This window comes from Lepidochelys kempii, chromosome 20 (genome assembly GCF_965140285.1).
Source record: "Lepidochelys kempii isolate rLepKem1 chromosome 20, rLepKem1.hap1, whole genome shotgun sequence".
Classification (NCBI taxonomy): Eukaryota; Metazoa; Chordata; order Testudines; family Cheloniidae; genus Lepidochelys; species Lepidochelys kempii.
In genome coordinates this window covers 27790053-27814275 of record NC_136399.1, presented here as the reverse complement: position 1 = coordinate 27814275, position 24223 = coordinate 27790053, and the positions used below count along the sequence as shown (strand labels likewise).

The 24223-nt window shown below is 44.2% G+C and overlaps 1 protein-coding gene and 1 long non-coding RNA gene across 3 annotated transcripts in view; one reads left to right on the top strand and one right to left on the bottom strand.

Annotated features, from left to right (window-relative positions):
* Window positions 1-133: 133 nt before the first annotated feature.
* Window positions 134-18953, top strand: LOC140900946 (uncharacterized). Its single transcript, XR_012155753.2, has 3 exons — window positions 134-412; window positions 1195-1399; window positions 17356-18953. It is a non-coding gene; the product is annotated as an uncharacterized LOC140900946 (long non-coding RNA).
* The window catches only part of NIBAN3 (niban apoptosis regulator 3), a 29352-nt gene continuing 5286 nt past the window's right edge, over window positions 158-24223 (bottom strand). For both annotated transcript variants that reach the window (XM_073318982.2, XM_078849652.1), the window contains 14 exons: window positions 19165-19295; window positions 17286-17417; window positions 16757-16871; window positions 15239-15406; window positions 14593-14708; window positions 14395-14499; window positions 13654-13816; window positions 13061-13248; window positions 12188-12346; window positions 11761-11877; window positions 11423-11530; window positions 10321-10432; window positions 3799-4479; window positions 158-3385 (listed from right to left, as the gene is read on the bottom strand). In XM_073318982.2, the coding sequence (XP_073175083.1) occupies window positions 2955-3385; window positions 3799-4479; window positions 10321-10432; window positions 11423-11530; window positions 11761-11877; window positions 12188-12346; window positions 13061-13248; window positions 13654-13816; window positions 14395-14499; window positions 14593-14708; window positions 15239-15406; window positions 16757-16871; window positions 17286-17417; window positions 19165-19295 (2726 nt within the window). In that variant the 3' untranslated portion in view covers window positions 158-2954. The remainder of the gene's footprint in view (window positions 3386-3798; window positions 4480-10320; window positions 10433-11422; window positions 11531-11760; window positions 11878-12187; window positions 12347-13060; window positions 13249-13653; window positions 13817-14394; window positions 14500-14592; window positions 14709-15238; window positions 15407-16756; window positions 16872-17285; window positions 17418-19164; window positions 19296-24223) is intronic.

The window sequence follows — 24223 nt, the reverse complement described above, 5'->3', positions numbered from 1 at the left end:
GTGCAGCGCGCGCGGGCTGGCGGGTGGGGCACGAGCCCCCGCCCCGGCCGCTGCTCGGGGGCCGCTCCCAGCCCGGCGCGGTGCCGCGCCCCGGACGGCGCGCACGTGGCTGCCGCTGGGCGAGCTGCGCTCCCGCCCCGGCCCCGGCCCCGGCGTTTCTCTCCCGCGGTTCTCCATCGTGGGTCACGGATCCCGTGGAACGGGGGCCCCTGATCCCGCGTGAGACTGGCCGGTTCGGTTCCCTCCCTCCGCAGCTTCTGGCAGCAGCTGCCCGCAGGCAGGAGCCTGGGCTAGGTGGAGGTTCGGCCTGACCCAGGCTCGCTCTTATGCCTAGTAAGGAATCCATAGGCCAAAAAACATTTCCTGGATCCTTCTTTGTTCTCCGTGTTGTTACAGACCTGCTAGTGGACAGGTATTTTGAAATTACCTAAGTAATTGAAACTGGCATGATTATATTATTTGGCAAAAAAATGTGGAATTTTAAAATAGCGTGCAGAATTTAATTTTGGCACAGCATTCCCCCAGGGGTACACAGTGAGAATAAAGCTTATCTGTGCAGGAGACAGATTTCTGGAGGTCCCAGCCAAGAGTGTAGAACAGGGGCTCTCAAACAGTGGGTCGAGACCCCTTAGGGCATCACGAGGTTATTACATGGGGGAGTCACGCGCTGTCAACCTCCACCCCAAATCCCACTTTGCCTCTAGCATTTATAATGGTGTTAAATATATAAAAAGGTGTTTTTAATTTGTAAGGGGGGAGGGTCGCACTCAGAGGCTTGCTCGGTGAAAGGGGTCAAAAAAAGTTTGAGAACCACTGCTGTAGAATTAACTCCCCCACAAACAAGGACCATCACAAACGGAGTACCTTCTCCAATGGCAAAGACCGTTTCTTTGTCCCTGCCTTCTCTGAGAGAATACAACCACCCAGGTGGTGCTTTGTTTAATTTAGATGGAATAAATGCACCAGAGATGTTAACATAACCCAGACAGTGTACAACATTAAACATGCTTAAATAGGTCCAGAACTTGGAAATACAGTCATCAGCCTACTTAGTACTATGGCAAAAACCCCATTAAAAATCATGTTAACCTTTTATTAAAGCTAGAGAAAAGAAGAAAAAACAGTTAAAAGTATTTGAAATTTAAAATGTGTTAAGGGAGGCTTTAGTTTTAACAATATTCCCTTTTTCTTTAGCTGTATCTAGCGTTCAGAAGGAAAAAGTCCATGTTGCTTGACAGTATCTTGGATTTTACCAAAGATAGTACTGTAATAACTGTCCTTTTGAGGAAAAGAGCAGAAGTAGCTGAGATTGGCTGGAGATGTCTTTGCTGCTGCTGCTGTTAAAGTCCAATCTTAGAAGGAAAAGCCCCCTTGTTTGACAGCCTCTCCAAAGATGATGGTACAGTAACTGTTATCCGAGGTGGTGTTTGGGATTCATGTGGAGCTTGTTGGGGTGATGATCTGGGTCCCCGTCCCCCCCTCAGGATCAGGGTGACTTCCTGTTTGTTTTAAACCTGCTGCCTATTAATTTCATTTTGTGACCTTGTGGTTCTTGTGTTATGAGAAGAAGTAACACTTGCCTATTTACTTTCTCCACACCAGTCATGAGTTTATAGACCTATCCTATCGCCCCTTAACTTTCCAAGCTGAAAAGTCCTTATTAATCATTCCTCCTATGGAAGCTGTTCCATACCCCTGATAATTTTTGTTGCCCTTTTCTGAACCTTTCCCAATTCCAAAATATCCTTTTTGATGGGGTGACCACATCTGCATGCAGTATTCAAGATGTAGGTGTACTATGGATCTAAACAGGCAATATATTTTCTGTCTTATCATCTATCCCTTTCCTAATGATTCCTTGTGGCACCTTAGAGACTAACCAATTTATTTGAGCAAGAGCTTTCGTGAGCTACAGCTCACTTCATCGGATGCATACCGTGGAAACTGCAGCAGACTTTATATACACACAGAGACTATGAAACAATACCTCCTCCCACCCCACTGTCCTGCTGGTAATAGCTTATCTAAAGTGATCATCAAGTTGGGCCACTTCCAGCACAAATCCAGGTTTTCTCGCCCTCCACCCCACCACACAAATTCAATCTCCTGCTGGTGATAGCCCATCCAAAGTGTCATTTTGTCACTTAGGGGAATGAGGCTAGGCTTCACACACTTTGCACTGCCTGAGTCACAAAGGGAGTGGAACAGGACAGAAACTGTATCAGTGTATGCTGTTTGAAGAAACTGGGAAGGGGTTATTAGTGAAGTCTTTGTAGCTGCAGAATGTTTGTTGTCTCTCTCTGAAACACTTTTCCAGGACATCAGTACCATGAGAAAACCACAGAATACTGTATTGTGTACACACCCTGACTTGAAGGCCCCTTATAAACACCTTCAGTATTATCACTTACAAATAGAATGAAAAGCCACACCAGGACGAAGGGCAGAAAGGTGAGAATTAAGAGCCTAAGGATATTAAGAGTAACAGCCATGTTAGTCTGTATTCGCAAAAAGAAAAGGAGTACTTGTGGCACCTTAGAGGTGCCACAAGTACTCCTTCTCTTTTTAAGGGTATTAAGATACACATAAATATTACGTCTTACATAAAATGTTCACAAAGGAGCAGTTCATTCCTTTCCAATCCCTCAGCTTTTTCTCAGTTTTCTGCTCTGAGAAGCAAGATCAATTCCAGTTCTTTCAGTTCACATTCGTAAAGCTTTGAGACTGAAAATCTCTGCATCTCCCACTAAGTCTTGGTCAGTGCTGCTGAACCGCCTGCCATGCAACTGGCAGCCCCTTCACAGCCTCAGTTGCCTTGGCACTCTCCATTATTTGCTAATATAGGGATATGAAATATCTATCATTGTATCAGGAAAGTTGAATGTGTGTATTAAGCTTTGCCATCCCTCTGCTCCATGATGGTCAATGTCAGTTAGATCTTGCTCCTCATACTTCTATTTCAGAGGTTCAGTTTGAGGACAACCACTTCCCTGGTCTCTGTTGTCTTCGAGATCCATTTCCAGCAGATCTGTTTGGAAGATTTCCATTTCAATAGCTATGGACAGACACTCTAGAAAAACAGTCTTATCTGTCTCATTGAAGTCTTCCTCTGTCATCTCCTCCTTGTTCATTTCTGGGACAGGACCCTCATGCACATCTTCGTGTCTCAGGCTTCCAGTGAGTAAAAAGGGAACAGACTTACCTTCAGCCAGTCCACCTACATGCCTACGCCCCTTGAATTCCTGCTGAGCATTGTACCCTAGCTCCAGCTGACAGACCTTTCTTTCCAGACCCTCCGCAGGAACCAACTTTTGGACATGTAATTCTGCAATCATTTCATCACCATGTTCCTGAAGTCGGTGTGTCCAAGTGGCATCCCCTGTTTCTTTCACAGAAAATGGACAGTGTGAGATCATTTGCCCATTGCAAGCTTCCCCCACCCTGCATTTGCCTTCACCCACTGATATTGTATGCATTTCCCAACTGCTCCGATTTTCTCTTAACTTGTCTCCATCCCACTCAATTGATGCCACATGATTTGTTGCAGATCTTTGTAATTTTCCCTCTGTTAAACCTCCATCGTCCCTATATGTATCTCTGTCCAAACCCATAACCTGCAATGAATTGGTATTAGGCCAACAGTTAGCCTGAGAGTTGTCAGAATTTGTACTATCTGGGGTTGGACTCTGGTTCTTGGACATGCTTGTATTTGCAAAAAAAAAAAAGTATAGTTACAAGATTCCTTCCAGGGACTTTCTTGATCCTGCAATAACTCTCTGTATTCTTGGTTATTCTTACCACTTTGTCCTGTTCCTTTAATCCAAGCTAGATTTAACTCCAATTCTCCATCCTGCCCTTGACTGCCTTGCTCAAACATCACCCTCCCCCATTCCTCTTGTATTTTCTCTACAGCAACTTTGTCTACTGAATGTTCATTTATGATGTTCTGTGGCTCTTGTAGATCTTTGCTCCTTGCAAAAGGGCTCCATGACTTGTCATTACATTTGTTTTTATTTCGGTCTCCTGTGCACATATTGTTTTCAGCCTCAGACACAAATTCAGTCTTCTCTGCAACATGTCCTGCAGGTTCAGTAATACAGCTGCTTCGCATGTCTGGTTCCAAGGCCTTCTTGTGTCTCCAATTCCTACCATCAGGCAACACCCTCAAATATTTTTCTGCTTCTTTATGGCAATGGGAAGTTACTGGGCAGATTTGCCCTTTATCTTTGGGAGGATTTGCAGCCCCAGCTGAGCCTCCTTCATATTTCCATGCTTTCTTGTCTGAAATCGTCTCACTGTCTTGACAGGAGATGAGGTTCATGGTGTCTGATGTGGCATTGCAACCTAAGGCTCCTGTCCTTATTTCAGAGTGTTCCTGGGCTCTGTCCTGCTGCAGCAAGTTGTCCACACTATCCAGAACACAGGAGAAGCTGTCACTGTAAAGATGATGTCTGTTTTGACTTGAAGCCTCTTTCAAGGCTGAAACAAAGAACAGAAAGTAAGACAAAGAAATACCAAATCTTGCTTTGCTCTCTGTCCCTGTTCCCTCCCTACTGCATGTGTCTATATAGTCACAGTCCTTGTGCAGCACACACCCCTACATTAATATTCCATCTGTCCTGTGTCCTAGTTCTTATAAGCCCTTCTTGACATTTTTCTTTCCACGGCGGAAGCCAGGTTATCCCCAGTTCTAGTGTGGTAGCCAGGAGCAAGTCCCTGTGACTGTTCTGGAGGCTTTGAAAGCTCTGTCACATGCTCCCTCTGGCTTATCCCCAACAAAAAAACATATTTGAAGAGTTAAAAATGGCCTTTGGGGCTGGTTTGATCAGAGGAGCCAAAGCAAGCAGATGGGCAGGATGCCTGGCTTTAAAATGAGCACATTAACGATTTGTCCTGAACATAAAAGCTCTTTTGTTTTTAACACTTGAAAAGCAACAACTAACATGCAGCCCTGAGATGACATCACGGCTGTAAAATGGGATTTTATTTCCACCACACTAGCCAGTGGGAAATGTTTGGCCTACAATCAGATCGGGAAGAGAGAGAGAATGCGGAGACAGGCAGAAGTAAGATATTTCAACATAGGAATACTGGAATTTACCACAAACAACATATGGAAAGTTGTTTGAACAGGAAAGCATAAAGATGCCTATAGATGTGAGAGACCATAAGAGCATTCCCATGCCAGAAGGCAACTGGCTCCCTGGTATCGAGCAGTGAGTTTCAGCTGGCCTCACCAGCTCAGGTTTACTCTAACTCTTCATTGTAATAATCTGTATCTAAAAAGAAAAGGAGGACTTGTGGCACCTTAGAGACTAACCAATTTATTAGAGCATAAGCTTTCGTGAGCTACAGCTCACTTCTTCAGATGCATATCGTGGAAACTGCAGCAGGCTTTATATATACACAGAGAATATGAAACAATATCTATTCCCACCCCACTGTCCTGCTGGTAATAGCTTATCTAAAGTGATTTCCAGCACAAATCCAGGTTTTCTCACCCTCCACCCCCCCACACAAATTCACTCTCCTGCTGGTGATAGCCCATCCAAAGTGATAACTCTTTACACAATGTGCATGACAATTAAGCTGGGCTATTTCCTGCATAAATCCAGGTTCTCACATCCCCCCCACCCCCACACACACACAAACTCACTCTCCTGCTGGTAATAGCTCATCCAAACTGACCACTCTTCAAGTTAAAATCCAAGTTAAACCAGAACATCTGGGGGGGGGGGGGGGGTAGGAAAAAACAAGAGGAAACAGGCTACCTTGCATAATGACTTAGCCACTCCAAGTCTCTATTTAAGCCTAAATTAATAGTATCCAATTTGCAAATGAATTCCAATTCAGCAGTTTCTCGCTGGAGTCTGGATTTGAAGTTTTTTTGTTTTAAGATAGCGACCTTCATGTCTGTGATCGCGTGACCAGAGAGATTGAAGTGTTCTCCGACTGGTTTATGAATGTTATAATTCTTGACATCTGATTTGTGTCCATTTATTCTTTTACGTAGAGACTGTCCAGTTTGACCAATGTACATGGCAGAGGGGCATTGCTGGCACATGATGGCATATATCACATTGGTGGATGTGCAGGTGAACGAGCCTCTGATAGTGTGGCTGATGTTATTAGGCCCTGTGATGGTGTCCCCTGAATAGATATGTGGGCACAGTTGGCAACGGGCTTTGTTGCCATTACCCTCTGATCCCACTGAGAGTTACCAAAAGCAACTACAGCATTTGCTCAAGAAACTTCCTGAAAAAGCACAAGATCAAATCCGCACAGACACACCCCTGGAACCCCGACCTGGGATATTCTATCTACTACCCAAGATCCATAAACCTGGAAATCCTGGGCGCCCCATCATCTCAGGCATTGGCACCCTGACAGCAGGATTGTCTGGCTATGTAGACTCCCTCCTCAGGCCCTACGCTACCAGCACTCCCAGCTACCTTCGAGACACCACTGACTTCCTGAGGAAACTACAATCCATCGGTGATCTTCCTGATAACACCATCCTGGCCACTATGGATGTAGAAGCCCTCTACACCAACATTCCACACAAAGATGGACTACAAGCCGTCAAGAACACTATCCCCGATAATGTCACGGCTAACCTGGTGGCTGAACTTTGTGACTTTGTCCTTACCCATAACTACTTCACATTTGGGGACAATGTATACCTTCAGATCAGCGGCACTGCTATGGGTACCCGCATGGCCCCACAGTATGCCAACATTTTTATGGCTGATTTAGAACAACGCTTCCTCAGCTCTCGTCCCCTAAAGCCCCTACTCTACTTGCGCTATATTGATGACATCTTCATCATCTGGACCCATGGAAAAGAAGCCCTTGAGGAATTCCACCATGATTTCAACAATTTCCATCCCACCACCAACCTCAGCCTGGTCCAGTCCACACAAGAGATCCACTTCCTGGACACTACAGTGCTAATAAACAATGGTCACATAAACACCACCCTATACCGGAAACCTACTGACCGCTATTCCTACCTGCATGCCTCCAGCTTTCACCCTGACCACACCACACGATCCATCGTCTACAGCCAAGCTCTGCGATACAACCGCATTTGCTCCAACCCCTCAGACAGAGACAAACACCTACAAGATCTCTGTCAAGCTTTCTTACAACTACAATACCCACCTGCAGAAGTAAAGAAACAGATTGATAGAGCCAGAAGAGTTCCCAGAAGTTACCTACTACAGGACAGGCCTAACAAAGAAAATAACAGAACGCCACTAGCCGTCACCTTCAGCCCCCAACTAAAACCCCTCCAACGCATTATTAAGGATCTACAACCTATCCTAAAGGATGACCCAACACTCTCACAAATCTTGGGAGACAGGCCAGTCCTTGCCTACAGACAGCCCCGCAACCTGAAGCAAATACTCACCAACAACCACATACCACACAACAGAACCACTAACCCAGGAACTTATCCTTGCAACAAAGCCCGTTGCCAACTGTGCCCACATATCTATTCAGGGGACACCATCACAGGGCCTAATAACATCAGCCACACTATCAGAGGCTCGTTCACCTGCACATCCACCAATGTGATATATGCCATCATGTGCCAGCAATGCCCCTCTGCCATGTACATTGGTCAAACTGGACAGTCTCTACGTAAAAGAATAAATGGACACAAATCAGATGTCAAGAATTATAACATTCATAAACCAGTCGGAGAACACTTCAATCTCTCTGGTCACGCGATCACAGACATGAAGGTCGCTATCTTAAAACAAAAAAACTTCAAATCCAGACTCCAGCGAGAAACTGCTGAATTGGAATTCATTTGCAAATTGGATACTATTAATTTAGGCTTAAATAGAGACTTGGAGTGGCTAAGTCATTATGCAAGGTAGCCTGTTTCCTCTTGTTTTTTCCTACCCCCCCCCCTCAGATGTTCTGGTTTAACTTGGATTTTAACTTGAAGAGTGGTCAGTTTGGATGAGCTATTACCAGCAGGAGAGTGAGTTTGTGTGTGTGGGGGGGTGGGGGGGATGTGAGAACCTGGATTTATGCAGGAAATAGCCCAGCTTAATTGTCATGCACATTGTGTAAAGAGTTATCACTTTGGATGGGCTATCACCAGCAGGAGAGTGAATTTGTGTGGGGGGGTGGAGGGTGAGAAAACCTGGATTTGTGCTGGAAATCACTTTAGATAAGCTATTACCAGCAGGACAGTGGGGTGGGAATAGATATTGTTTCATATTCTCTGTGTATATATAAAGCCTGCTGCAGTTTCCACGATATGCATCTGAAGAAGTGAGCTGTAGCTCACGAAAGCTTATGCTCTAATAAATTGGTTAGTCTCTAAGGTGCCACAAGTCCTCCTTTTCTTTTTGTGAATACAGACTAACACGGCTGTTACTCTGAAACCTGTATCTAAAAGGTGTCACGTTATAGGTCATTGGAAAACCAATAACACTCTCATCACTAATATTTTTGCATGATGTTTGTAAAGTAAACCCAGAAAGGATTATTCAGCTATGCTGAAATTATGACTAAAATGCGTTTAAATCAAGCATGTCAAGGGGAGATGAAAAACAGTTTTTTCCCCAGACAAAGGAATGCGGTGCCACTTGTTTGAATGCATCTCCCATATAAATTGAGCAACGTGTGACCAATGAAAAGTACATTTGTATGCCAGGCAAACAAAATCATCAGAAGAGCAAGTATGGGGGAAATGATTACTTAATTTCAACGAAAAGGAGTACTTGTGGCACCTTAGAGACTAACCAATTTATTTGAGCATAGGCTTTTGTGAGGTACAGCTCACTTCATCGGATGCATAAAGTGGGAAGTACAGTGAGGAGATTTTATATACACACAGACCATGAAAAAATACACATTGTAAGGAGAGTGATCACTTAAGATGAGCTATTACCAGCAGGAGAGTGGGGTGGGGGGAGAGAAAACCTTTTGAAGTGAAAAGAAAAGGAGTACTTGTGGCACCTTAGAGACTAACCAATTTATTTGACAGGTTTCAGAGTAACAGCCGTGTTAGTCTGTATTCGCAAAAAGAAAAGGAGTACTTGTGGCACCTTAGAGACTAACCAATTTATTAGAGCATAAGCTTTCGTGAGCTACAGCTCACTTCCTCAGATGCATATCGTGGAAACTGCAGCAGGCTTTATATATACACAGAGAATATGAAACAATACCTACTCCCACCCCACTGTCCTGCTGGTAATAGCTTATCTAAAGTGATCATCAGGTGGGCCATTTCCAGCACAAATCCAGGTTTTCTCACCCTCCACCCCCCCACACAAATTCACTCTCCTGCTGGTGATAGCCCATAGTTGGGCTATTTATTGATAATAAAGTTCCTGCAGGAAATGGCCCAACTTTATTATCATGCACATTGTGTAAAGAGTTGTCACTTTGGATGGGCTATCACCAGCAGGAGAGTGAATTTGTGGGGGGGGGTGGAGGGTGAGAAAACCTGGATTTGTGCTGGAAATGGCCCAACCTGATGATCACTTTAGATAAGCTATTACCAGCTGGACAGTGGGGTGGGAGGAGGTATTTTTTCATATTCTCTGTGTATATATAAAGTCTGCTGCAGTTTCCACAGCATGCATCTGAGGAAGTGAGCCGTAGCTCACGAAAGCTCATGCTCAAATAAATTGGTTAGTCTCTAAGGTGCCACAAGTACTCCTTTTCTTTTTGCGAATACAGACTAACACGGCTGTTACTCTGAAACCTTTTGAAGTGATAATCAAGGTGGGCCGTTTCCAGGAGTTAACAAGAATGTCTGAGGAACAGTGGGAGGGAAGAGAGGGATAAAGAAGGGGCTGAAGACAACATCCCAGGAAGACTTTCTGCCTCATGAAGCAGGGTCAATGAACTTTGAGAGAGACTTTTCAAAGTTTTACTGGACTATACAGAGAGGTGAAAAGAGCCCCTAAGATATTCTTCACCTGAAGAGACAAGGAAAACCCCAGCACCTTGGACTCTGTGGGGATCGTGACTAAGAGCTAGTGAGCTGTTGCAGGAAAAGGAAGACTGGTGAGAAAACTGGTATCAGGACTGTGAGCCACAGCAACCCAGCATTTAAGGCACGCAAAGTTCCAAGGCAGGCGGTAACAACCCCTTATTGATCTGGACTGAACCCCAAAACATCACAAAATGCTTTAAAAAAAGCCAACAGCAGTCAACAGAGGGGAAGTTACAGGCCTGGCGACTGTAAACATTTTTGGTGAAGATAATCTGTCCTCTCTTTAGCAGAGGATAAGGACCTAACAGTGCTGACTTTGGTCTGTTTTAGGATGGAACCTAGTTTCTACTCACCTTTGGTGACTGCCTGCTGCAGAACAGCCAGAACCATTTCTTCATAAATATTTTCAACATTGATGATGCCACTGAAGTCAGCAAACACGTAATTTTCATACTTGGGCAGCTCCTACCAAAGGAGGTAGAAGAGAGGGAAATCAGCCAGCATCAGTTACCTCACACACACACACACACACACACACACAGACAGAGATAGGCAGGGCCAGCCTTGGATTACACAGCACCTGAAGTGAGCCAAGATATGGTGTTCTGCCCCCACCTCGGAATAAATAGTCACCTGAAATTCCAATGGCACCCTGTAGTTTCTGGCACCTGAACTGCCTGTCCAACCTTTAATGCTGGTCCTGCACAATGTTTTATGTGTATTTACAGGTTCAGAAGGAAAGTGGAGCCTCATGGTTAAACAGCCAGAATGGAAAGTGTTCAATGGAATTAGTTCAAACTCCCCAGAAGTCTGGGGGAAAGTTAACCAAGTTTAGGATCAAGCTTCCCAGACTCCTGATCACTAGAGACAAAGTTTAAATCTCTTCAGGACACAGTGCCCTGTACCACCAATAGCCCACTGACATGCACCAGGACTACCTTCAAAGGGAGTCAAACTTAACCATTGTCCTAGTACAAGGTACTGAGTTAGGCTGGTAGCAGAGCAGAAAAATGATAAAACGAAATGGAAAATTTTGGGGAAACATTTACATGGTAGTAAGAGTCATGATGTGAAATAAAAATAGATTCATGGCCCTCTGGAGGGAGTTTATTGGCTGCCTGGTGAGAGTGGCCTGCATTTTGGTGGCACTGAAGAACCTGTAATATTGCTTAAAGCCTCTCCTCTCTTTGGAGTCACAGTCCAGCCCTGCCACTCTGAAACGCTATAATGAAAGGTCAGACTAAATGATCTAATGATCCCTTCTGGTCTTAAATTCTATGAAAGTCACTGAGGGGAAGGGGATCTCCTATCAGCCCCCTGAAGTTCACTGAGCTAGCAAAGCTTTTCTGAAGAATAAAATGGAATAGTTTGATAAGATAAAATCAGCTTGTATGAGCTTCATCAGTTCACTATGGGGTTTGGGTCCCTTCACCTTCATTCAGAATCAGGCCTCACCAGTTTACATCTGGGCTCCAGATTCTTCAGCAGAAAGGGAAGAAAGATCTGAACCAGCCACTCTTGTGCAAACTGCTTCCTGGTGGAACTGCTGTCATAGTCAAATTTCTGAAAACCAACCACAACCAAATTGAAAAAGGAATCAGCGCAACAGTCAGGAAACTTCCCCACAACAACTTCTGCATTTGTCCACCTAGAGCAGCTCAGGACTGGATCATGTGAGGAACACAGTGTCCAAGGCAGCACACAGAGCAGAAAAGCCAACAAGTGCAGGGAGAATATGATCCAAAGAAATAGGACTTTATACAAAGAGAAGGTAAGAATATCACACACCTTACCTTCAGCACACGAGTTTTGATCTTTTCCAGAGTCTGGGTGATTTGGCTGTGGTTGGTTGCCAAGCTCAGATGTTGCTCTGAAAGCTGATGGAATGTATGGACCGAATTCTGCATTAGCTACAAAAGAAAAAAATTGTTAGATGAGTAGGGGAGCCAGCACATTCAGAGACCACAGTCAGGACTCAGTTCCACGTCTTCAGCAGCCACCCTCTGGATAATGCAGCCTGCTTTCTCTCTAAGATTGGTTAAATAATCTCTTCATACCCTGCTGATGCCCAAGGGAAAAAGCAGACCCCACACAAATTAAAGGTAAAAATAGATCAGCTCAGAGCTTAACACTCAGGGAATGAATGCACTGCCCCTTCCCTTCATCTCCACTAAGAGGTTGCCTCACCCCAATCTGTTCTCTCAAAGTATCACCACTTACCTGCTGCATGAGGTTTTGGGCTCTGAGGACTAAACTTGCCACACCATGAAAGCCAAATCTTTCCTTCAGTCCCTGCAGACTGTCTTTGTAGAGATTAGCCTTCTCGTAACATGGCTCCATGAATTCAGGTTTCCAGGGCATTTCCCCAAGTGTGAGAATCTGCATCAGACAAGTAGTCAGCTAGTTAAGGTCTGTACAGTGCCTAGAGGCAGTGAAAGCTTACCTACATGCTAAGAATTAATATTTTATGGGAAAGGATCTGAGTTAAAGCCATTATCCATGTCCAAGCAATATAAAACTGAAAAGAAGGCATCTCTTTGCAGAAGGACATTGACTACTTGTCTCTGGAGCCATGTTTGTCCCACAAAACCTGTTTATGGGTGATCCATGAACAGGCAGTGGAATATCGAGCAGACTCTGAGACAAGTTCAGAAGCCATATTCTTGTCTAACAAAGTTGCCTCCCTTTATCAAGCTGCCTCTGTGGTGTAGTCACATTCAAAACAGCATGTGGCACTGACCTGAATGAATTGCACTGTGCAGTTACAACAGCAGCTAGGTGAAAGTTACAAGAGCTCACAATCTGCATAGTTCAGGGCATAATCTCCTCTCTAGCTGGGGGTCAGGGAGAATTTTCCTCCCATTGTACAGACCTGCACAATTCAGAGACATCATTGTGATGAGGAGATTACAAGTTATTATACATTGGTTACTGTTGGAGGCAGGATACTGGAGTAGGTGGATCACTGGTGTTCCGGGGTCTATGGAACAGATGGAATTAAGTTGCCATCCACAATACTGAAAGCAGACATGTAATGTGGTCTCCAGGGGAATAAGACAAAATGGTCCCTCTGTCATATCGTCTATATCTTACCTCTTCCTGGAAGACAGTGGTAGGCCAACTCTGCACATGTCTGATCATCTCATCAATTCTGTCTGTGAAGAGCGAACGCACCACGTCAAATCCTAAACTGATGGGGCATATGAGCTCCTCCATCACACAGTCCAGGTCAGGCTCTACTCCTTGGCGACAGCAGGATTCCACTGAGCTCTGGACCACCACTGCCAAGGTAGAAACCCCTCAATTAGCCTGACAGAGTCACAGCGGAAATCAGGTTGCCCTGGATTAATCAGGCTCAAGGAGACAACTGCAGGGTCTTGGAATGTGAAATACTCATCCATCCACCTATCCTTTATTTTGGATGTGCCCATCCCTGCAGTTTCTGTGAATCTAGGGTACCCATCAAATAGCATCTAATCATAAATATTGTAATCAAGATTCACATAAAACAGTAAGACATAATGAACTCATCCCCCAATCCAACCTCTCCAGTGGCAGATAATGCTGCACACGCTGCTTAAAATTTCAAATACAATTGAGAGAGTTAGAATTCTAAAGCAAAGTAAATCCCGTGGATTAACAGAAGAGAACCAAACACCCCATCCCTTCACCCCCTTTCCTCTAACCTTGGAGTTTTATAGATATCTGATCCTTTAAAATCAGCATCTGATCCAGATCAGGGCGAATCTTCTTTTCCAATTGAATGTGGAGTTTCTCATTCTCCCTCTGAAAATCCAGGAATTCGCTGGAGACCTGGCTGAGGACCAATGTATAAACCTCCTCTAGGAACTGACCACCCAGAGCAGGGACCAGATCAGCAAAAGGGGAGGAGAAAACAGGAAAAATAAGAGGCATCATACAGGCCAGGTGCAGAGATCAGGAGAAGTTTCTGGTTGTGCTGCTGGGTGCACAGTCTTTGTCAGGTCATTCTGCTTGTAGCTGATTAGTGCACTGTCTTCTACCTATATTACATCTGTAAGCATGGGGCTCTAATTGACTCTTACAGAGCCAGCTGACCCAACTCAAAGGCCAGTCCAATCACTCCTGGGGCATCATTTACTTGGTAGCTACATGTAGACAGCAGGACGCTCTTCACTCCCCACAAATACCCCGTTTAAATTTTGCACAACACACTACATCAAAGGCAGCAGTTTCACAGGATACATGAAAGGCAGAGGCTGTGGGTTGGATTTTGAGAGCAGTAGCTAGTGGAGCTGTTCTTTGTGTTTATTTGTCTGTCGCAGAGCAAAGTACAAACTCCTAATGTGCTCTCCGAAACCATAGTCTAAAAAGTTAGCTGAGTGTCACTCATTAGTTCCTGAAACATCAGTTTGGGTTTAGATGTAAGCATTGCTCTGTGGACTTACCTGGCACCAGATCTGTTTCTTCCTACTTTCTGACCCTTTGAGATTTGGGGGGACCTGAGACTGCAGCACTGGAAGCAAATCCTCCATCAGCACATTACTGAGAATCTAAACCCAAAGAAAAAGACCATCTTCATCAAGTTACCAGCACAGAGCATGTATTAAATACTCCAGCTTTGGAATGCTCAGCACTTTACAAACCTCAGGCTCTGTTCCCAGGAGGAGATCCCCTGCTCCGTAACTACTTTTCTCTTGCCTATAAAATCGCACAGCTTCCAGGAAAGCCTCTACTTCAAAGGAGTCCTGTCTCTGTAAAACTGAACCCGAAATACAAGTTAGTCCCAGCAACATAGCTGAGGTTAATCAGAAAAGTCCAATCCATTCTTAGCACATCCAAATCTGGCTATATGTAACTAAGCTTGCTGGTTACAAGCAGTGCTTAAATGCTATGGCAATAAGTGCTATATAAAACCTATGATAGAGACTAACATTACACAAATAACAAAGAAGGGGGAAGAACCTCTGGAAATCTCTGTGGATCTGAATGCACAAGCCTCTCCCTTTAAAGAAATGAAAGCCTAACTGCCTGAACTTGCTCAAATTTAAAAACCATAAATTCAATCCAGGGAAGAATAGAAAATGTAGGAAATTTTTACACTCTTTGGACTTTCATCAGTATCACATTCGTATCTGATTCACTGGGCCCTCAATTCACAGGTGATGCCTCACTGAATGGACTCCACACGATTTTAGGAAAGGATCCTCATGTCAGTAGCGAACTCCTGTGGTCAGCCCCATTTGCAGATGTTGCCTCAGGTCTAGTGATGCAGGAGCTTCCAGGTGTTACCTGTGCTGCAATATCGGATCCCATCTTGAAGGATGGCTTTCCAGGTGTGCTGGGATTTTGCAGAGTTTGTGCAGAAACAGAAGGACTTTCGGAACGGATGGTAAAGGAACAGCAGAAACTCTTCTGGAGGCCCATTTAAGGGGTCTTGGTCTTGGTGGGTGTAGTCAACTTGAAAAGAAAAGCACAGAACATGCTTCCAACGAGTTAGAATTATTTCTAGAAATACTGTGTAATGTCTCCACAGCTCTTAATGATCCTAGTGTCTCTCACTGACAGCTGCCATTTTACTGCCAGAAAGAAATCCTGTCTGCTGACAGACACCTGAGCACCAGCAACTTCTAAGATGTCAGAGGGAACTACATGTGATCATTACCTGCTAAGATTCGGCCCATAATTTGAGACATAATTTGGGAGGTTTAGATTGGATATTAGGAAAAACTTTTTCACTAAGAGGGTGGTGAAACACTGGAATGCGTTACCTAGGGAGGTGGTAGAATCTCCTTCCTTAGAGGTTTTTAAGGTCAGGCTTGACAAAGCCCTGGCTGGGATGATTTAACTGGGAATTGGTCCTGCTTTGAGCAGGGGGTTGGACTAGATGACCTTCTGGGGTCCCTTCCAACCCTGATATTCTATGATTCTATGATTCTACATCTGAATGCACTGAGTTAGGCTAGAGACTTGCACAGTCACTTTAAGGCATGTTCATTTTTGTAGTTAGTATTTACTAGAAAATATTGTGCCAAAATTGTATACTAGGGATTTTTTCTATTCTGCCATTAACAAAATCTGTTCTGTTCTGAAAGTGATTATTGAAGTCTCACTTCCTTTCTTCAGCAGACAGGAAAAATTCCTGCTTCATTAGAAATTTTTAATTTGTATTGTATGAAATAAAAAGATTTTACATATCGTTACAAATAGATGGAACTTTTAGGGCACATTGCCACTTTCTTTTCAGAGCTGGCAAGTAGCACTGAGAAATGGAACAGAGCAGCTGTCTCAAATGAGTTCAGGGATTGGCAACATCTCTCTGCATCTGCTTCTAATTTCATGTCACTTCACTGTGAAACCTGGGTTCTTCATCTGGCTGAATAAAGCCCTGTAACCCACCAACAGTACTAAATGTACTCCTTCTAAAGAGAGAAAAAGGAGGGACAGAACAGCATGGCAAAAAGGAAACAGGTTTAAACAGCATGAGGTCCTGAAAACCTTATGTTTTAGAGACATCAGCATGTTCAATTTATTTTGTGGTCTCTAACTTTGAACAGTACAGCAGCCCCATGAGCAATGGAGCCTCTGTGTATGTATAATCAATATTCTTTCTATATGTTGGACTTTGCCAGCCTTACAACAAAAAAGAGAAAGTCCAGAATTCAGACATGGAGCCCTTTCTATTTAGAGGTGGTGTTGCTGAAGAGTTCTTGAAGTCGCTGTTTTGTGTAATGCTGTGAGGGGCCAGTAAGACACTGTTCCCTTCTGGGTTGCGGCACATTTCTCAAATGGGGCACATCACAGACCTACCTACTAATCCCTGGCAGAGACTGTCAATCAGCCTGGTATATTCGCTCAGTGAGGTCACCAGCAAGTATCCAGACAGAGTGGTGGATCCTCTGGGCTTATATCCTCTCCCCTGGGCCTGGAAAAGAAATCCAGACAGAACTATCTTAATGAGGGCTCAAGGGCAGAATTCCTCACACACACCTTGCTGCTAGTATTTAGGGTCAGCAAGTCTCTTTCTCTAAACTGCACTCACTGACAGTATACAGCCACCTCTGGAGGTAGAATTCAGTAGCGGTGTAACAAACACCACACATTCATTTTGGAGAGGAAATGAAGGAGGAGAATGTAATCCTATAAGCCAGAAGGAGGAATTTGGGCAAGGAGGGGGCGCAGAACATAAACTTTCTGAAACAGTGGGACACACTGTCAGATGTCTGGGTGTACGTGTGTCTGCAGGAAACACACCTGAATGGGGTAAGAGTATGTAAGATCCATATACATTTTACAACCCATAAAGTGGGGACAAACGCAGCTGAAGTAGCACATTTACCTCTTTACTATCAAACCACTCCAGGGTATAGTTTCCCAGCAAAATTAAATAACTCTTCTTCCACTTGCAGGTGTCCCCAGTATACTGCATCAGGAATCCCTCATGCAGAAGAGCATCAGGTGGCTTCTGGAGCTGAGAATGGATAAGAGAGGACAGGAAACAAGTCCCAGTGAAAGTGCAGATGCAATTGTAAACTCTTTGGGACAGAGACCATGTCATCTGTGTCTCTGCAGTGCTTAGCACAAGGGGACCCTGACTGGGGACTTTGGCTGCTACCACAATAAAAATAATGGGACAACTGAACGATGACAGCTAGCAGACACTGAAAGCAAATAAAACACCTACATTAACACACAGACACACACACGCCCTGTAATTACAGTCAGTAGCTCTGAAGGGGACTTACAAGGTCTTTCAGTCTAACCAGAGGAGAGGTCACAGTTTATCGGCTCCATCTGTGTATATAAAATTATAAAACTGTACGTAGTGTGGAATTGCAGTGCTATAGCCACGTTCATCCCAGGATTATTAGAGAGACATGCAGAGGTGTTAACAGCCCACTTCACCATGAATGGTCTCTTGCAACATGTGTTAACTCCTTATGCTTAACAATCTGTTCCACCTTGTATTTGTCTGTAATGCTCTGAGTACCCTTCCCAGACCTGAAGAAGAGCTCTGTGTAAGCTTGGAAACTTCTCTCTTTCACCAGCAGATGTAGGTCCAGTAAAATATATTACCTCACCCACCTTGTTTCTTTAGTATGGAATGAAAGATAGCAAGTAACACAGAGTGGCAATTTTTAAACCTTCCTAGTGGCAGCAGGGCAGCAGTGAAGATTAGAATTTGGGAGTTGCCACCTCCTATTCCCATGCTCGGGCCACCAGGGCATGTATCCTCATGCTTGATTCATTCAGCAACACACACAATTATGTGTCAGATTAATAGCCCTAAAGAATCTCAAGATGCTAGAGAGAATGAGGGAGGAAGACAAAGTTGTCTTCAGATCAGGGAGAAGACAACAGCTCAGGGGTGTGTGGGAAAAAGAAAGCTCCCAGAACACTAGTAACAGCCATTCATTGTCCTCTCTCCAAGCTCACAGCTCCTACAGGAGTCAGTGGGGATCAGTGAGGGAGGGAAAAAGAGGGGGTGGTGTGCAGGAAGAGAAGGCCTTTTGAATTATCTGAAACTTTAGTCAGTCCCTCAAAAGTGAACTGAGCCATCCCACCACTGGCCTCCGACATGCAGAAATTGCCCCTACACACACACAGATCAACCATTGTAATCTGCATTTTAAAATATGTCCCTAAAGACCTATTTCCAGGGCATGAGAAGCCAAAGAAGCCCCTATTGTTAGGTCAGTGATCCAATAAGCTATTACCAACAGGAGAGTGGGGTTTTGGGAGGGAGGGGGGGTAGAAAACCTGGATTTGTGCTGGAAATGGCCCACCTTGATTATCATACACATTGTAAGAAGAGGGATCACTTTAGATAAGCTATTACCAGCAGGAGAGTGGGGTAGGGGGAGAGAAAACCTTTTGTAGCGATAAACACCCATTTTTTCATGGTCTGTGTGTATAAAAACATCTTCTGTATTTTCCACGGTATGCATCCGATGAAGTGAGCTGTAGCTCACGAAAGCTTATGCTCAAATAAATTGGTTAGTAGCTAAGGTGCCACAAGTACTCCTTTTCTTTTTACACCCTAGCAAATAATTACATGAGACTGCTAGAGTCTAGGAAGAAGCAGCTGTAGTTTCCATATTACAGCAACTGCTAAGAGAACGTTTGTTTCTGGGGGAATGGAGCCATGAAAAGGTGCCCTTGGGATCAGGTGTTTGTAGTAGGGGCAGTGTGTCATGTACAGGAGGTGTGATACTTACTTTGCTCTGCAGCAGCTGTAGAGCAGGTTTGCCTTGCGGGTCCAGCTCCTTTGAGACCCGTCTCAGAAAGGTGGTTGCAAGTTGCCTCAGATAATAGGGCATGAAATTCTTCACTGTGGCATCTGTGCGACCTGGGAAGCGAGAACAGAGATGACCATGGTGTTTCAGTGCTCTCCCAAGTGAGGTAATGCAAGCTTCTATGTCTGATTAGCATTGTTCCTTCACCCAGTAGCTTGTGAATTACCAGTGTGGGCCGCCAAGGATAAGGCCAACAAGTTCAAATCCAGATCCAAACTTATCCAAAGTTCATGAGCACCCCAATGTGGGAGTTCTAATCTGGGCTCTCTCTACACAAATTCTAGACTCATAGGTTCACTGTAAGGCTACAACCAGATTCTAACAGCTACTTATGCTCATCAGAGGAGGAATCAGAACAAACAACATGCAGACAGCCAATGCTGGGGAACCCTTTGACTCTAAAAGTGCCTGGGAGATGCATGCTACAGGCCTTTATGTCCCTCTATTCACTGATGCGTACAGTGTGCCTACCAAACATAAGGAGGAGCATGTTCAGCTGGCATGGGGGAAGGAAACTTGTGTCACCCTGCAATGACTTCTGCAGCTGAGCAAGGAGCAGCAGCACTGATAGGTTCTGACAAGAGATTCCATCTAACCTTCTTTGACCAAGGAACACTGACATGATGCACGGTGTGCAGATGCGGGGCAGGAATCTTCTACTTCCATTGAGGAATGTGGGGAGCACCACAACAGAGGAGCCAGACTTGAGATATAAGATTTACTATAGCATCTCTGATGTTATTACATTTATATTATGGTAGCACCCAAGGACCCCAGTCAAGACTGGGACCCCATTGTGGTAGCTGTTGTACAAATGTAGAAAGGAGATGCTCCCCATCCTGGAAAGCTTACAGGCCCTGGCCTGACAGTAAGTTTATTTTGGAAGAGTCTTGCCACTGCCCCACCAGTATCTAGTATGGGAAGAACCAGAAGGTTTCTTCCAACCTACAGTCACAGATCATAGAATATCAGGGTTGGAAGGGACCTCAGGAGGTCATCTAGTCCCACCCCCTGCTCAAAAGCAGGACCAATCCCCAATTAAATCATTAAATCATAATATGATTGCCAGACATTTTAGCTTCACACTGTCCTAAGAGGTAGCTTAGTGTGATTTTGCAGTAGGGAAACTGAAGCAGAGAAATATGAAGAAACCTTCCCATGGTCAACCACAGCCTGGAGAACCCAGGTACCCCCACTGCCAGTTCCCTATTGTAACCACTAGATCACACTCCTGAACTGCTGTACTTCTACACTGCGGGAAGCAAAAGCCAACCAAAATAGCCTGTGAAAATGGCAAACAGTGAAGCACCCACAAAAGCTTATGCTCTAATCAATTTGTTAGTCTCTAAGGTGCCACAAGTACTCCTGTTCTTTTTGTGGATACAGACTAACACGGCTGCTCCTCTAAAACCAGTGAAGCATTAGAAAGATGGCTCTGAATGTTAGAGGGTCTGATGCAATTAAAAGATAAAAGATTCCTATGTGCCATTGCTTTTCCAAACAGATTCTCTCTATAGTCTAGAAGAGGAGATTAAAACGAGAGAGCAAATTCACTAATAACTGAGAAGCTGTTGAAAGGTCATGCCTGCATTCTATTGTGACCTCAGGCAAAGCGGACAATGCTGTCACAGTATGAATTTCTGAAGATTTCCTGTGATACATTCCCCAGCCCACCCCCCTTTAGCCTGGAGACTCATGAAGAGGCAAAGAGAAAAATGTGGCTCAAACAGTGAGCGGGGGAAAGAATGACGAAAGTATAAAAACAAGACATTTCCCATCTTTCTCTCTCTCTCTCTCTCTCACACACACACACACACACATAGGAGGGGGACAAGAGAAAGGCACTCAGAGGCCATTCCCACTGTCAGACTAATTGTGTGTGTGTTGCCTGCATATTCTAATGCCTTTAAACTGTTGGCTGATTTACTATGGAAAAGAAAAGTAATCAAACCCTAAATTAGATTTTGTATTTCACAGCCCAAATGTGAGCTCAGTGAGCACTCAGCCAGCATTAGTAGCTTTCCAAAAATTCATAACAAGTTGTGGGATGTGCTCATACTGACCGCTGGAAAAGTCTGCCAGCTTGTGGGAGGAAAGACAATGTATGCTACTGCACTACCCTCTTTATGGAGTCCTGGATTGAATTTGATGGTACCACTAAAGCTGCTTAAACAGACTTGATGGTGGAATTTCCAGTAAAGCCAATGATTGCAGTGGAGATTTCAAGTTCCTTTTGCCACAGCTACTCCGCCAAAGTAACACAAACAGCTTTAGCTGGAGTAACCACATCTGTGACCCAGCATAGCTGATGACCAATCAACCTCCTTTTCCATCACCATGCACCAATATGTGTTGTCATCTGCAGCTCTGCAAAATGAATGCAAACTACTACCAAATCAGAATAGCAGCATTTTACAACTACTTTGCACAGGTGTAAAGGACAACACAAGGTACCAGGCAGGGGACTTTCAGGGCCAACAGATGCAGTCAGTTAAACAGACCTCCCGTGCCCCGCCCTCTACCTCAAATGCAAAAATATGAAAAGTGTGCACCTGAAATAAGCGTGGAAGAGCTTGACACCACTGTACTAAGGCCAGCAAAATGGGCCTCAGGAAGATGCTCTTAATAGTGCAAATAAGGCAACCACTTCCAAGGACCTAGGAGACTGATAAGTCAAAACCTTGGGGGACTGTCTTATTTTTTATCACACCAAATCATTACAGCAAGTTGCACAGAAAAATAGAAGCTGAGATTGAGTCCTCACTCACTCCAACACTTTATGGGAAGGCTCCTCATTTTTTAAAAATTTCCTGTGGGCTCATTCACCCTGCCCAGGGAGATGATGATGCAACAGCAGAAATTTCACCAGAGGTTAGAAGGACTTATCTGTGAGAGTTCACTAACAAAGTGACTCATTGATAAATTGGAGAGGATTCAGAGAAGAGCCATGATAATGATTAAAGGATTAGAAAAAAATGCATTACAGTGACAGACTAAAAGAACACAATCTATTCAGCTTAATGAAGAGATTAAAGGATGACTTGATTACAGTCTATAAGTATCAATATGGGGAACAAATATTTAATAATAAGCTCTTCAGTCTACCAGAGAAAAGTCTAACATGATCCAATGGCTGGAAGTTGAAGCTAGACAAATTCCAGCTGACAATAAAGTGTAAAACTTGAACAGTGAGAGTAATTAACCATTGGAACAATTTACCAAGGGTCGTGGTAGATTCTCCACACTAACAATTTGTAAATCAAGATCAGATTTTTTTCTAAATGATCTCCTCTAAAAATTATTTTTGGGAAGTTCTATTGCCTGTTTTATAGGGGGACAGATGATTATCACAATGGCCTTAGAATCTATACATCTACGAATGTGCTAGTGTTTAGTGAAACCATAATAAATACCTCAGGATAGTCATGTCTCTCTTATAAGCATCTCTCACCTGACCTAGATACCCTGTACATGCATTGGCAGCAGTGCCTAATGATCTAGATAGAGATTACGAACTAGTCTCGTCTCCCTGGCCCAGAATTCAGTAATGACTGCTGATGTGCAAACGCACCCTATGTAACAAATACACAAGTTAATTAAAGTTGGGACCCAGGAGAATACTCAACCTGTTGTGGAGCAAAAGGCATCTCCTGTTCTTATTTCCTGCCCACACTGGGTGTTTTTCCCATTTTACTTGTTTAACCTTGTACGGTCCCTTAAAAATGGCTGTGACCCATGCAGTCAGCTACATTTTGTTTTCCCTGTGGTTCCACACACTTATTACCAGGATGATGGTGGTTATGGATAATATTTTGAAGTAAACCATCACTGGCTAATTTCAGAAGAAACTAGATAAAGGCTCCTGGGGGATGCTGGGCACTGAACTCGCACTGAAGTTATTGGGAGTGGCAGGTGCTCAGCACCTCCCAGCAAAGTGCCCAGCAAAACAAAAGCCACTGAGTACATCCAAGTGATTTTAAACAGAGACTGTAGCTCCTGCAGCACCACTGTAAGTCAGTCAGTGAGAGGGCAAGCAAGGTACCCGGCCTCGAGTCTATGCTAGCCAGGGTTGCTGCCCAACAGAAAAAGAACAGAGCTCCATGACAGGTGAACTTAAGCCAGCAACTTCAGCTGGTTAATTCACACTGCAACTCTGCTGTCAGCCTTAGAGGTGGCTATTGCCTAGATGGGAAAGGGATCCACTGAGGAAGACAGTGATCTCCATAAGTGAGGTGATCGAGGAATTATGTTTGGATGACAGAATCCTTTTGGAAAGAGGAGGCTACACCCATGTCAGAGAAGAAACACCACCCCACAAGACAAACAACTTGGCCATAGCTGTCCCTGTTGTATCTAAGAAGGAGTTAATCAAATTGCATTAGGGGTATATTTTGCCCCTTGATGTTTGACATCTGTGTTTTTACATTAGGTAAATACCACCCTAGTCACTTCAGCTGACTTCTTTCTCTCTCTCTTGCTGTATCCTTCACTCACCCTCTACAAGCCAGAGGTTTTTAAAGGTAATCTGAGAACTAACAGTTGTTCGGATTAGACATACAAAACCAAAGTTCTGTCCAGCCATGGTCACTAAAGGTCCTGTGTGCTGTTTGCATGAGCCCAGGCATTAACAATAGCGTCCTGGCCAAACTGCAGCTCAGACCATTACACCCTGCCTGCTCAAACTCGCTCAGGTAGGATCACAGAAATATAAAATGAGAAGAACAGATGCTCCAATACCTGCACCCCTACAGTCACAGGCAGTTACATGGGATACTCCCACCTGGTCCTAAGGTGCTACTTTTCAATGCTCCAGAGGGAACCAAATAACCCAAAGGTCGCTGCCAGGTCTTTTCTTTCTGTCCTAAACCATTGTGTCTAGTTGTGCTGTGAAACTCTGATTCTCAGTTTCCCCATCTGTAAAATAATAAAAGTAATTTTAGTACTAATACCACCAACCTTTCAAGGGAGTTATGGGGCTTAT